Source organism: Nomascus leucogenys, chromosome 13, assembly GCF_006542625.1.
Source record: "Nomascus leucogenys isolate Asia chromosome 13, Asia_NLE_v1, whole genome shotgun sequence".
NCBI lineage: Eukaryota > Metazoa > Chordata > Mammalia > Primates > Hylobatidae > Nomascus > Nomascus leucogenys.
The window spans coordinates 88246532-88262157 of NC_044393.1; the positions used below are offsets into that span (position 1 = coordinate 88246532).

Sequence of the window (15626 nt, forward strand, 5' to 3'; positions counted from 1 at the left end):
AGACCCGGCGCCAATGGCTAGGTCGGTCTCAGTCCCATCCCGATGCAAGCCCCGGGAAGCTGCTGGAGCGCCTCTGGTTTCCGGGTGCGAATAGTAAGCTACTCGGGAAACCCCAGAACCCTCCCTTTGAGGAAGGGTGCAGACGGCGTCTCCGTTTCCACGGAAACAGGCCGAGCCATGTCGTCACTTCCGCCGACCTGTCTGGACTCCAGACTGTTGGGAGGAAAAGGGGAAAACTGAGCAACAGCCACGACAGTGGACGCGAGCGTCTCCTCTGTGCGCATGCGCCCGCTCAGCGGCCTGCTTCTATTTATGTGGGGGATCCAACATGGCGGCCGCGGCGACCCTGGCGATGGCGGTGAAGCCCATCAGAACGTAGTAGCGGGGAAGGGGACACGGTCCGCACTCACCGTGGCGTCGGCGGAGACGGCTGAGGGTGGTGGAGGGAAGAAAAGCGAGGGAGAGCAAGAGGAAGGGCGGGCAGGCACGCAGCGCGGCGTAGAAGCGAGCGCCGGCTCGAGCAAAAGCGGAGGGCCAGAACAGTGGGGATGGCGGAGCCGCGCAGAGTAGCGTTCATTAGCTTGTCACCGGTGCGGCACGCGGGGCCCGAGCGTGAGCCCGAGTACTCCCGCGAGCCCCCCCGGCTGGAGCCGCAGCCGTACCGCGAGCCGGCCCGGGCGGAGCCACCGGCCCCGCGGGAGCCTGCCCCCCGCTCGGACGCGCAGCCCCCGCCGCGGGAGAAGCCGCTCCCCCAGCGCGAGGTCAGCCGCTCCGAGCCGCCCATGTCGCTGCAGCGGGAGCCCCCGCGGCCCGAGCCGCCGCCGCCGCTCCCGCCGCTGCCCTTGCAGCCGCCCCCGCCGCGGGAGTCGGCTTCCCGGGCTGAACAGCCGCCGCGGCCGCCGAGGGAGACGGTGCGCCTGGAGCTGGTGCTTAAGGACCCCACCGATGAGAGCTGCGTGGAGTTCAGTTACCCGGAGCTGCTGCTGTGCGGAGAACAACGGGTACAGAAGATTCCTCTCTCCTGCCCCAGACCCCGGGAGCCTCAGGACCCGCCGCCTTCCCCAGCTGGTTTGCACCTTGGGACGCCCACCGAGCGCGTCCAGGTCGCCCCGAGGGTGGGGTGCGGGGGGCCGGGGCCGAGCGGGTGGACGGGGCGGTGAGCGCTGCTTTCTCCACTCCCCGGGGTGGCCGAGGCTCTCACCCGGCTGCGCCGAATCTCCAAACCCCCGGCACTCGCTTCCAACGCCGCGCCGAGCCTGTTTTCTTGTGCACCTTTCGGAACTTCAGATTTTCCTTCTTTCCTTTCTGCTCCCCACACAAAATCCTGGGGCCCTGCAGGCCGTGTGGCTGGGTTCTCCCTGTGGCGCTACAGCTGTCGTTCCAGTAGAAAGGAAGAGAAAACCTTGGGGGACACGCCCCCGAGTCTGAAGCAGAGAGATTGTGTAACCCCTCTCGTATCATCCTCATCCTCATCACTGTTTGTTTTGCTGGGCGCCGTGGCTGCTGAGGTGTGCTTGCGTGCCTGTGATATTTTTCTTAATCGAAGGGAATTTAAGAATAATTAAAGGTTTTCAGAGACTTTAGGAATGGAGAAGTGGGTTAATCTGGTTACTAATTTTTCTCTCGTGTTGGTGTTGGAAAACCTTTTTAGCTTTCCTTTTTCGTGGAGTTCGTTCATATTGTAATTGAATGGGAAGGTGTCTCCTGTTTTATTTGACACCTACCCGTCATATTATTTAAGTGTACTATCATTAGTTTATAGAAGAATATTGTACTCAGCCTTTGTAATTTTCGGAGGATGATGAAAAAAATCTCAGCTTTGAATTTTTTAAAACAATTGAAAATATGTAGGTATGCTTTTGATGTAAGAGGTGAACAATGGAGAAAGAATAGGGGTTATGTTCGTAATTGTAATTTTTATTGTTGTGGGTTGGTGGATCTTCAGAAGTAAATTAGAAAAGGAAATGATAGATTAACAGTAAAGAAAGAACAGTTTTCTCTGTTGCTTAGCAATTATGCACGTTATTAGGTTTTGCTTTAGCTTGGGTCTAATGGACTCCAGAAGTCACTTGTTTTGTTTTCATCTTCAACTACCTTTATGGTCAAAATGACTGACTGCTTAGTCACAAAGTATCATGTTGAACAGTTTCACTAGATTTTGTTTACTTCATGGCCAGCTAATGTTTTCATCATTATTTAGAAATGTTGTGTGGTCAAATCATTACAAAATGTTTTCAACCAAATTGAGTTGTTTAAAGGTAGAGATCGTTTTGGTCACGTCCACCTAAGCTTTTGCTCTTTAGACTCACTTGAATGCTCCCTCTTTATAAATGTGAGGTCACTTTTTTCCCAAAAGAATATTAAAAATATTGGATTGGAGCATTTTTCAAACATTGTATTTGAGCTGCTAATCTAAGTTCGTTTGCAGTTTTTGTAATTTTCATAAATTACAGGAGAAAAGCATTATCTTTGGGTAAAAATACATAGCAATAACTACATTTACTGAGTTCTTACTGTATGCTAGATACAGTTCTAAGCACTGCACATGGTTTTTCTAGTAGTCCAACAGAACTCCATGAGGTAAAAACTATTATCCTCACTTTACAAATGTATGTAATTTTATTAGTACTTCTTTCCATAGTGATACAATTTCTTAGTAAAACAAAATTTCTTAAAATTAACTCATATAGTTTAGAGGATTCTGCCAAAATGACGTAAAATGTAAGTCATAGTAGAAATACAAAGACCTTTATTATGTCCCTGTTTATGCTGTAATATTCACACGATGGCAAATTAATAATGTGTATCATTTAATTATAAAAAAGAAAAAGGTTTGACACCCTAGCTTTGTTAACTTGATAACACCGGAAGTACTACTTTCATGCAATAGGAGAAAGAGGAATAATTCCATTTAATTTTTCTTTTTACTTATTAACAGTGTAGGTGTCTATTGGCCCAATTATCTCGTATATCAACCTTCTATTTTTTTCATATACCTCTGAACAAAACAAAATCCATTGTATATAATCACCTTTGCAGCAAAGATTTGCCACATTTTCCTGTGATTGCTACCAGCGTATATCCTTATTATGCAAGAAAGCATAGAAAACATATGTTTAAGTAAAATTGTCATGGTTTCATGAAAGGAAATCCTAGAAGAGAGACCATCAAAAAGCAAAATGCGAACATTAGGATTCGTCTGGGAAGTTGGTGGTTCCCAAAATTAGAAGAATTAGAAAAGGAAGGGCTCCACATTTTTTGAAATAGCCATCTATCACTAAATAAGATTTTAGCTCCAGATGCTGAAATTGGTAGATGTGGGGCTATTAAAAAAAAAAACAAACAACAAAAGGTATGTTACGGCTATGGATACCATTCATATGGGTGCATTTAAATCAGTTCCCTTCTTAAATACTAAATGAACAGTAAAACCCTGATTTACTGGAACACAATCAGAAATTTTTGTATGCCCTATTTGTATTAATGAGGAAAGCACAATTAAATAATTTACGTTGGGAAAATATGAAAAAAGCAAAACCACAAGTTAGCTAAACCTTTAACCTTATTGTCTCTAGGCAGTACAGTGCTGTGATTGAGATGGTTTAGGATGATGACCGGCATTGGAATCATCTCTATCCTGAAAGATTAATTTGGTCACCATTTCTGGCTAAAGGGTAATAGTGCATTTTAGAAATAAATTTTGGCAATGATTGATACACAAGAAAAGGTTTAACTCTTAGTAAACCAGAAAAATCAGTTAACCAGAACACCCATTTGTGAACATGCTTAATTGAACATTTACTGTAAAAAGAAAAATAAGTGATTATAGTGTGTTAATATAACTATACTATTTGAGAATTCCATGGTATTTCATTGTTTGCATATTTTTGATGAAATTTGTGAAAGACCTCCTGAAAATGGTATTGATGAGTTAAGATCAAAGGACAAAATTATTGCATCAGTTTTGCATGTGGGTAGTTGATAATTTTCAGATTTTTTTTCACCTGAAAAAACAAAAAAGCTTAGTGTTGATTGGGGGAGGGTGTTTATTCTTAACTGTAAAAGAAAAGTGAGTCCATTTTCTTAAATTTGTTTTTGTAGGCTGTCAAGAGAAAATAAGAGCTGTACTTTTGATACCTACATAAAGTACATAAAATATTTTAGAATGGCATATAAAGTGATTCTTATTAAAAATATAGATCCATGTGTTTATATTTATACATATAAAATGAGTCATACCGTAGTAAGTATTTGGGCTTCACAGTGCATGAGGGAGCAGTTTGTAATAGGCGTGGCAATTGCTTACTGTCCTTAACCTGAGCCTCTAGTTAAGGCTATACCCTGGACATGCCTAGGATTCCTTAGTTTATTCTCACTAGTTTATTCCCTTTTGGATCATGTTTCTGTTTTTCATTGGTAAATTTTTATTTATTTATTTATTTATTATTTTTTTTGAGATGAAGTCTCACTCTGTCTCGACCAGGTTGGAGTGCAGTGGCGCAATCTCAGCATGTCAGCTCACTTGCAACTTCCACCTCCCAGGTTCAAGCGATTCTCCTGTCTCAGCCTCCTGAGTAGCTGGGACTACAGGCATGTGCCACACACCCAGCTAGTTTTTGTATTTTTAGTAGAGATGGGGTTTCACCATGTTGGCCAGCCTGGTCTTGAACTCTTGACCTCAGGTGATCCACCCACCTTGGCCTCCCAAAGTGCTGGGATTACAGATGTGAGCCTCTGTGCCCGGCCTTTCATTGGAAACTTCTATTGGGGTGAACTATTCTATAAATTTATTACTTATTACAATAACTTTAAAAATTGATTCTAAAGTTAACTCCTTTAAAGAAGTATCCCTATATTCTAATGTCCCAAGTGTGAGGAATTGTCTCGTATTCATTCTGTCCACATTTTTCTATCATGTTTTTTAGACCAATCATGTCTCAACCTTTATATCCAGGATGAAGTGTCTCAGTTTCAAAGTGTGCAAATCTTCCTTCTGCATTTTTCCTTGCTCTTCAGGGTCCATTGAATCTATATCAGTATTTCAGTTGTAGTATACCTTCATTTTTAATTACCTGAGTCAGTTGTCTGAAATTGGATAAAAGTAGTATTTTTATCCTTGTTTTGGTTTTTTTGTGCATTGAAAACCATATATATGTTTGTATACTAAAACAGAAGACTTAAGGATGTGATCGCTATTTTTGTTTGTTTTGTTAAATAGATGGTTCATGTGGGCTTCTAGCTCTGTGTGTGTGTGCTTTAAACCATGTATTATAATAAACTTTCACTTTCCCCTACTAGAAGAAAGGCATGGTAATGTAATCTTTTTGCAGCTATTTCTCTTTTCTAGCTTTGTTTAAAAGTAATGTGTATTCCCTGAATGGATATCCATTGACAGGATATTGGTGATACAATGGTTGTTGATACTGGACCTCAACAGAAAGCCTTAGCCGCTACACACACAGTGTTAACTCACAGGCAGATGATTAAGTGTTGATTTTAATTAATAATCTAGAGCTCCTTTTAGAAGCATTTCCTGATCAAAGTAGTTAATCTTTGTTAGTGAAGATATCAATCTAGAGTTATAAGTGAGATTGTCGTATTTAGCTAGTGTTCCTGGGGATTTTTTTCCTTGTTATTTTGGATGAGGTGACCATATGATCATTTTGCAGGTGAAGACAATTTGGATTGTTGAGTTCTTACTCATCCAAACACTGTGAAATGTATATGAGTCCATTACAACTGGAAATATTTTTTGCTATAACCAACTTTTTTTTTTTTTTAGTTTTAATACTTCTGACTTACTTGTTAGTATTAGGAAAAGTTGTCTCATATTGATTAAATTTAAGATACAGTCTCTGAGTAATAATATAATTAATTATATAACATGTTATATATTCTCACTAGTTTATGTCCTTTCAGATCACATTTATTGAAATAGAATTGAGGTGGTTGTTACATAATGATAAATACATAAATAATAATACTATTTGTAATACTAATAGATACTTCTGTTTCTTTTCCCATTCACCTTGAATCAGAAGAAGCTCATTCACACGGAAGACCCATTTAATGATGAACATCAGGAGAGGCAAGAGGTGGAAATGTTGGCTAAGAAGTTTGAAATGAAATATGTGAGTATAATAAGCTGATCACTTAGGTAATTTTATCGTTTTGACCTGTTTGCTTTCTGTGGCTGGTTGGGAGGGCCTATAAATATCCATTGCCTGCCTTACCTTGTTCTCACCAATGGAAACCAAATGAATGGTTAGACAGTCAAAGATTCCAGTAGGCTTGTGATAGTTAAAGTAGCCATCATTCATTTTTATTTATTTATTTTGGAAACAGGGTCTCACTCTGGCGCCCAGGTTGGAGTGCCGTGGTGCAGTGTTGGCTCACTGCAACCTCCGCCTCCCAGGTTCAAGCGATTCTCATGCCTCAGCCTCCCAAGTAGCTGTGACTATAGGGGCAACACCACACCCAGCTAATTTTTTTGTATTTTTAGTAGAGATGGGGTTTCACCATGTTGGCCAAGCTGGTCGTGAACTCCTGACCTCAAGTGATCCATCCTGCCAAGTAGCCATCATTTATTATAGTCTTTCTAGAGTCTGAGCGGTTTGCTTTACATATATTATCTTCAATCTTTGTAATAAAACCACAAGCTAAGTAATATTGACCATATTTTACAGATGAGGAAACTGAGGCTCTGAGTTCAAGATTAAGTAGCTGATATAATGTCACACAGTGGCAAGAGTAGGCTACAGGTCCAGGTCTGTGTAGCTTTAACTCTATTCCCTTTCTGCCACCATCGAGAATGCTATTTTAATTCCTTTGGTATAGTAGTTCTGAAACCTTCCTGCCTCCTAAGAGTTTGAGAGTGAATGTGTGTACTTCTAAGCTCATTGCATCAGACTCAAAACCAGCATGAGACTTCTTTGAAAGTGTCCGGTTTATGCTAAATATTCATGTACATTTTATATTCAATGCCACAACATAGTGATGTTTGTTTGAATATAAAAATAATTTTTAATTACCTGATTAAGTTGCTTAACATTTTTCTCAAATTTTCTAGTATTACTAAATTTGTAGAAAGCCCCACTCCTCACCCCCCATTTACACTATGGCTTTAAATACTCTTGGCACTTTGCTAAAACATAACCCAGTTGAGAAGCAACACCTTACCCCTCTGATTCCTCTGTGAGCATTGAAAAATATCCCACAAGAGAAAGGATACCAGCTCACATTGGCCCTGTCATTCATACTACCCTCAAGATACAACTGGGATCTTGACCCATATGTGCTGGCTCCTTGTGGTAATTAAGAAACCATTTGAAGGTAGAAGAAGTAGATGAGAATAGATTGGAATTGGAGTCAGGTCCTAGGCCATACTTTGTCATCTACCAATTGTGTCCTTTTGGTGAGGTTTTTTAGCTTCGGGCCACCGTTTTCTTTTTCTCTCTTTTTTCTTTTTTTCTAAGACAGAGTCTCTGTCACTCAGGCTGGAGTGCAGTGGTGTGATCCGGGCTCACTGTAACCTCCACCTCCCGGGTTCAAGCAATTCTCCTGCCTCAGCCACCTGAGTAGCTGGGATTACAGGCATGCACCACCATGCCTGGCTAATTTTTGTATTTTTAGTAGAGATGGTTTCACCATGTTAGCCAGGCTGGTCTTGAACTCCTGACCTCAACTGATCTGTCCACCTTGGCCTCCCAAAGAGCTGGGATTACAGGCGTGAGCCATTGGGCCTGGCCAAGGCCACAGTTTTCCCATCTATAAATTGAGAGGTTCAGATTTTTCAGAGACCCTATTGGTTCTTTATTCTGTGACTATATAATAATAAATTTAGGGACGGACTGGTGGGTTTTTAAATAGAAGGAATAGCATTGTAGTATTTAATTACAATGTAATCTTTTGGGACTATATTGTATCATGATGTATAAATCGTAAAATCCTATAGGATGTATAAATCCTAAAATACTGTGCTTTTTATACAAGTTATACAGTGGTTACACTTAATGTTTTAACCAACTAGTACGCTTATGTGGCTCAAAATTCAAAAATTAAAAATCCTCCTTTTGTTGTATTGCCCACCCATGGAATCCCACTTCCTAGGCAAGTAACATTCCTATGGTACTAGAGATATATCTCTGTACATATACATCTATTCCTTTCCCACCCCCTTTTTATACATATTATAGAATTGTACACACTTAAGCTCTTTGCTTTTTATTTACTGTATCTTAGTATATTTGCGGGGGTCATACCAGGACAAAGTGCTTTCTCTCCCTTTTTTTTGAGGCTGCATGCTGTTTCATTGCATGGAACTGTCACACTGTAACCAGTCCCCAAATGATTTAGGTTGTTTTCAAAAATTTGCCCTTATTAATAGTGCTGCAGTAAATTAGTCTGTAAAATGGCATTTTACACAATTTCAAGTTTATCTCTAGGACAGATTCCTAGAAGTAGATGATTCAGGTCGGAGGATTTATGCATTTATAATTTTAGTATATATTACGAAATTACCAGTCCTACTCCCTCCATCACTATATTAGAGTGTCTTTTTTTTTTTTTTTTTTTTTTTTTTTTGAGACAGTTTCACTCTTGTTGCACAGGCTGGAGTGCAATGGCGCGATCTCGGCTCACTGCAACCTCCACCTCCCAGGTTCAAGCAGTCCTTCTGCCTCAGCCTCCCAAGTAGCTGGGACTGCAGGCATGCGCCACCATGCCCAGCTAATTTTTTGTATTTAGTAGAGACAGGGTTTCACCATGTTGGTCAGGCTGGTCTCGAACTCCTGACCTTAGGTGATCCACCGCCTTGGCCTCCCAAAATGTTGGGATTACAGGTGTGAGCCACTGCGCCCAGCCTAGAGTGTCTATTTTGCCGTGGGTTACAAAATCAAGGATTAGAATTTCCCTTTGCAAATGGAAAAATTCCTATATATAATCCTATAAGTAAAGTGATTCAGTATATGACGCACTACCTTAAAGTTAGCATTAAGTCTTCTTAGTTAACCCTAGGATAGTATCTGGCATAGAAAGACCAGCGTTCTGAAGAAGTTGTTTGATGCGTGAAATTGAGTTTCAGTTGACTTAGATATATTCAAGCCTTGTTATTTTGATTACAGTGATAAAATATTACTCTTGTTATAATCTAAATTAATGGGCCATATTTCTTGTCTGGATTTTTATTTTGCTGACTTACTCTCTTATTTCCATTCTAATTAGAGATTGTATGTATATTAACCAAAAAGCATGCCCAAGTGTTGTATCTATGAGTATTAAGTGTGTGTGTGTGTGTGTGTGTGTGTGTGTATGTGTATATGTATATATATTTATTTGGTATAGACAGGGTCTTGTTGTGTTGCCTAGGCTGGTCTTCAACTCCTGAGCCTAGGCAATCCACCTGCGTCAGCCTCCCAAAGTGCCGAGTTTACAGATATGAGCCACTGTACCCAGCCTAAATATATATATATATATTTTTTTAAATAATTATTTGGAACCTTTTAAGAAAATCATCAGGCCAAAAGTGACCTGAGAGAAGATACATTGTCCTGCTAGGTGCTATAGGCCTAGAGCTCTAGGCTATCACAAAATGTCTCTCTTAAGCTACGATGATCTTTATTGGTGTTTGGGGCAGGTGTTGCAGCAGTTGAACATCAGTGATATCAGAAATTATAGGGAGTATAAAATTGTAAAAAGAGCACCCTGCATTGAATTTATGGGGTTCTCCCTCCCATTGTGTCCTATTTTTATGGCCATGTTCTGTTTTCTGTTATGTTGTTCTTATGCTCAGGTAATGTGACAGTTCATATTCAGCATCAATTACTAAATGGTTTTTTGGGAAAAGGTCAGTATGACTATTAAGTACTTATTTTTACCTAGATTATACTAAATTGGTTGTTGTACATAAATCTTTTTAAATAGCTAAGTCCAAGTTTTGACATTTCTACAACTGTCTAGGCTCCAGATTCGTCTTGATGGCTAGAAAGGAGGCAGGATACAGGTAAAAGAGGCTCCCATGCCTCTCTTTATTCCCAGTTAAGGCTCCAAAATGTTTAGGCAAAACATCTTGGTTTCCAATTCAGTTTTTAGATGGTCTCTAGGTAATATGTGCCTTTTATGAGGCCACCTATACTCTATACTCGGGAGTAGGATGCTTCAGTTTGATGGGTATAGACTTGTTCTCTTAGCCTTATAGGACATAGGATAACCTATAATTGTTGGAAGATTTCTCTTAGTGATTTTTTTCTCACTCCATTACCCCAGCCATTTGGAAAGATCATACTGTCCTAGAATTGGATATAAATTCAATAATCTAAATGAAAGCACCTAGCACAATACCTTGTGCCTAGCAGGGGCTCAGTTAAGACTATTTGAATCTGAATGACTCTCTGAATAGGAAGACATATATTCTGCCAGGCATTTATTAATAATCATGAAATCACATTATAACTTTAAAAAAAATGTGCTTACTGTGCTATATAGACCTTGAATACCATCTTTCACGCTTAGTTCTATGTGATTTTGGGCTCTCAGAGCCCTAGTAGTTTCATATTTGTTTTAAAAAGAAGGGTAAGTGTAGATTTGATAGTAGAAAAGTAATTCTGAGCAGTCTTATAAATAAAACAGTTGACCAAATGGAATAACACTGTTTTTACTCAAAGACAAATTATTCTTCTAAATACTCTTGATTTTCTTGAGACCCTGTCTCTAATAAGAATAAGAATAATAAAATCAGCTAGGTGAAGTGGCCCGTGCCTGTAATCCCAGCCCTTTGGGAGGCCGAGGCGGGCAGATCACCTGAGGTCAGGAGTGCAGCCAGCCTGGCCAACATGGTGAAACCTTTCCATCTCTACCAAAAATACAAAAATTAGCTGGGCATGGTCGTGGGTACCTATAATTCCAGATATTCGGGAGACTGAGGCAGGAGAATCCCTTGAACCCAGGAGGCAGAGATTGCAGTGAGCCGAAATCATGCCATTGTACTCCAGCCTGGGTGACAAGCAAGAATCCAGCTCCCCCCCCAAAAAAGTCTTGATTTTCTTTTGTATGACTTGTTAAAGTGATTCTTTCCAGACAATGTTTTAAAGAATGGCAGTATCTTGGAATAACTAATTTCTGATGAGTAACTTCTTCACAGTAAATACTACTTGGCTAAGTGGAAAGAAATATAATTTTGTCTTAAAATAATTATAGATTATTGTTTTAAACTGTCTTCAAATGTGAAACCGATACCAAGTAGTTAGTTTTGAAAGCATTTGTGTACTGTTTCTGGGAGTTGTAAGAATCATATCAATTACTCATATTATTAGTTGATCATCTACACTTGCTGAGGGGTTAGAGCTTCCTTGGGAACTTCATAGGCTGGTTAACCTGTTTGTTTTGGCCTTACCTGAGGTCTGGTCCCTAAGGATGATCTCCATATAGAGCTTTGGGCAAACTTGTTGACACCACCACAAAGTAAATTCTACTTGCAAAACACAAATACCAGTGGATTTAGGGTTTTGTAGACCAATACTAGTATGATATTACATGTACAATAAAAATATAAAATAATCTTTCAGAGCAAACTGGGGGAGGGGAGAGGGCCTTAAAAAAAGGGCAAGGAGGAATCCTAGCTCAAATAATAATTTCTTTATTGCAGTTACCCATTCTAATCACTTGCTGTGACATGCCCTTTTAATTCCTTGGCCTCTTTGAATTGAATAAATTCTCTTCAGCCTTCTTTAATCCCTTAGCAACAATTGAGAATCAGCAGTTTTAGGGTATTTAGGAGGAAGGACTGGTATCCATATGTGGTGATTATAGAAATTCTGTATACTATTTTTGTGCTGTGTAGTCAGCTCTTGGCTGTATTTCCACTGCCTTGAAACTCAGCTCCTTTCTATTGGTAGGTTGAAGAAATGGGCATAGATGTAAAGAGATAAGGTTGTGGCAGGGCTGGGACAAGTAGGGAGTCTTGTGATGACAGGATGTTTTCTTCTCACTTACAGGGCTGGTGTGTTTTTTAGCCATCAGGGTCATTCTTGCTCTGTCTACTAGAGGTGATCAATGAATGTTGGTTTTTAGTTTGGTTTACTATTAGCTGGAGGCAATTTGGGGTCAGGGGGTCCAGTACTAAGAACATCTTGTTTGTTTGTTTTCCAGTTTAGTGTTACACTGTAATGAGGCGGCATTGGCCTAAAACACTGATTGTCAGGTTAAGCAAGTACTAATGACTCAGTAAGGAATATTCTTCTGAGTCACAGGGAGCTAGTGCCTAGAAGAGTAGATAAGAAGGAGGTTCTTCACTTTAGATGTAGCAAAATTCAGGGGTTTTTTTGTTGTTGTTCTTGTTGTTTGGAAAATAAGTTTTGATTTTTATAAGATCTACTTAATTTATAAACTGTGTAATATCAACTGCGGAGGTTCAGAGAATTTATCAAGTAAGACTTTGATTCTGCTGCAGTAAGGGTACTGAAAAAGAGAGTAATTCAACAGAAGTCTTTCTAGTAGGGAAGATACTGTAATCCTTTGCCAATGTAACTTGAGTTTCTTTAGGTTAAATTTTAATATTTGTGAATTAATTTATATGTACCTTTCTGGCAACTGCCAAAAGTTTGGTTCCAACTTATACAATTTACACATTATTGAATTTTAGCACAGTTAGGGAACCGGAGGGTGGAGAATAGATATGGGGTGGTAAGGCAGGAGGCAGGTCAGGGTTAGAAGTTTTCCAGGAAGACCACAAGTGAGGAAAAGCAAACTGTACCTAGAAAACTACTCTAATGACCTCTGTGATGAAGGAGGGAACTGGAGATTGTGCCTTATAGTTGGCAAAAATCTATTTATAAGTGGAGCAATGCCTTTGGAACTCTGGTTGTTGGAGAGTGAGTTAAGAAAGAGCTACTCAGGTATGGGTGTGTCAAATACAGGTTATCCAAAACTCCCCACAGTGGGACTGGGAAGTAGAGCCAAATGAGGAGGAGTTGGAAACTTTGGTAGTGAACATTTTGTGGGCCAAACCTAATAAAATAAGATTTATTGAGTGGGTAGTACGTGTCCTTAATAAAACTCGGAAGATACAAAAGCTAATGATAAAAAGTAAATCTCCTTCCTACCCCTGACTCCCAGCTAACCAGGTCACTCCCTAGAGACACTGTGAGTTTCTTGCCCCAGAGAGCTATGTGTATGTGGGCAGTCACATATTTCAAAGATTTTTTTTTTGGTTACTGTTCACTGTAAGAGGATATATAAATACAGATAAATGAAAAGATCAAAATAAAAATCAGCAAATCACCTGTAAGTCCACTGCCAGGCAGAACCACTGTGAATAGTTTGATGGTTTAAAGTGTATCCTTTCAGGAGTTTTAAAAATGCATGTGCAATTACATTTGTACTTTCTTACACTATAAAAAAATTTTTTTAGAGCCTGGTGTGGTGGCTCACACCTGTGATCTCAGCTAATTGGGAAGCTGAGGCAGAGAAGATGTCTTGAGCCTAGGAGTTCAAGACCAGCCTGGGCAACATAGCAAGACCCCATCTCTTAAAAAAAAAGTTAGATCACCTGAACAATACATGAATATGTTCCTTTTATTAAAAACAAATTCAAATAATACATCAAAGTCTTCCTGCACCACTGCTTCCAGTTCTATCCCTTCTCCATCATAATGACCATGGTTATCTGCTTGTTGTGTATTCTTTGAGCATTTTATACATATCTATAGATATATATTGCTATGTTTTGTTTTTCATAGATGAGAATATCCTGTTCATATGATAGTGGAAGAAACAATATCTTGTTATTTAGATGTTGTCTCCATAATTACCAGTTAAGTTGAGGACCTTTTCAAATGCTTAGTGAACACTGATAGCACCTTTTCGTGACTAGCCTGAGCTGTACATAACATTTAGGAAACTCTTCTTGTTACCTTCTATATTAGTAAATACTCTGTATCACAACTTTTAAAAATTTATTTTGGAGACAAGGTCTTCATCACCCAGACTGGAGTGCAGTGGTGTGATCATAGCTCACTGCAGCCTTGACCTTCTGGGCTCAAGCGATCCTCCCACCTCAGCCTCCCAAGTAGCTGGGACTAGAGGCATGCACCACCATGCCCAGCTTCTTTTTTTTTTGGAAAAACAGGATTTCACCATGTTTCCCAGGCTGGTCTTGAACTCCTGGGCTCAAGAGGTCAACCTGCTTCAGCCTCCCAAAGTGCTGGGATTATAGGCATGAGCCACCTCGCCCAGCCTACCACATTATTCTTCGATGGCTATTAACATTGAATGGATATGTGATAGTTTGTATAATTTATACTTTAATAATTAATACGCTTGGTGAAGACCTTATACCTGTAAGATCATTTTGGGGGCAAGCATTTTGGTCAGATTAATACTATTATGATCAAATAAAGCTTTAAGTCTTTTATTTGCTCCCCTTGATAAGATTTATACTTATTTAACAATACTAATCATTTTACTACTTTGATTAGATTATGGACTCAGAACTATTATGGTTTCTGGTGGCAACAAACTAGTCACTTTGGCTAGACATAGATGTTCCTAAATCTCTAATTACCCATAAATTGTTTGCACTTCTGCATATATCTGATTGTGCCCATTACAACAGAACCTGTTTGTTTAGTTTTCCCTGGTAAATCTTATAGGCAGCTATTTATGCCTAGACAAAAAATATGTTAGGAGAGCAGAAAAAGATCATTGTCATTGTGATTTTAATTAGAAAGTATCCTGGAGAAAAGATTGAAAATATAGGCTGATACGTGAAAGCTGGGAGGATTAAGTGAGTAGCAGGAGACTATCCCAGGTGGGGAGAAAGCACAAGGAACAGTAAGAAGGTGTGTTTGGGGGAGAGTTGGTAGACAGTTTGAATGGATGAAGGGTTCGTGTTGGAAAATTGTGAGAAAAAAGTTGGAAAGGTGGTTTGAGTCAACATGCAGAAGGCATTTAACTGGTGCCATGTTAAGGGTTTTCTTTTCTTTTCTTTTTTTTTTTTTTTTTTTTTTTTTTTTTTTTTTTTTTGAGAAGGAGTCTCGCTCTTTGACCCAGGCTGGAGTGGGAGTGCAGTGGCGCGATCTCGGCTCACTGCAGGCTCCGCCCCCTGGGGTTCACGCCGTTCTCCTGCCTCAGCCTCCTGCGTAGCTGGGACTACAGGCACCTGCCACCTCACCTGGCTAATTTTTTGTATTTTTAGTAGAGACGGGGTTTCACCGTGTTAGCCAGGATGGTCTCGATCTCCTGACCTCGTGATCCGCCCACCTCGGACTCCCAAAGTGCTGGGATTACAGGCGTGAGCCACCGCACCCGGCCAAGGATTTTCAGTTCTTACAGGTGGAGTGCTTCTGAAGCATTTTGAGCAGGGGAAATAATAGGGTATTTTCAAAATATTAATTAGGTGGTAATTATACAGGATAAATTTGAGGGAAGAGGCCGGGTGCGGTGGCTCACATCTGTAATCCCAGCGCTTTAGGAGGCCAAGGCAAGCAGATCACCTGAGGTCAGGGGTTCGAGACCAGCCTGGCCAACATGGTGAAACCCTGCCTCTACTAAAAATACAAAAATTAGCTGGATGTGGTAGTGTGCACCTGCAGTCCCAGCTACTCGGAGGCTGAGGCAGGAGAATCACTTGA

General features: G+C 40.3%; 1 protein-coding gene across 4 annotated transcripts in view; it reads left to right on the forward strand.

The window, feature by feature from the left end:
• Positions 1–297: 297 nt before the first annotated feature.
• The window catches only part of UBN2 (ubinuclein 2), a 77955-nt gene continuing 62626 nt past the window's right edge, over positions 298–15626 (forward strand). For 2 of the 4 annotated variants that reach the window (XM_030825818.1, XM_030825819.1), the window contains exons 1-2: positions 298–1001; positions 6039–6131. In XM_030825818.1, coding sequence (XP_030681678.1) covers positions 549–1001; positions 6039–6131 — 546 coding nt within the window. In that variant the 5' untranslated portion in view covers positions 298–548. The remainder of the gene's footprint in view (positions 1002–6038; positions 6132–15626) is intronic. The other 2 variants (XM_030825817.1, XM_030825816.1) reach the window with 2 other exon arrangements.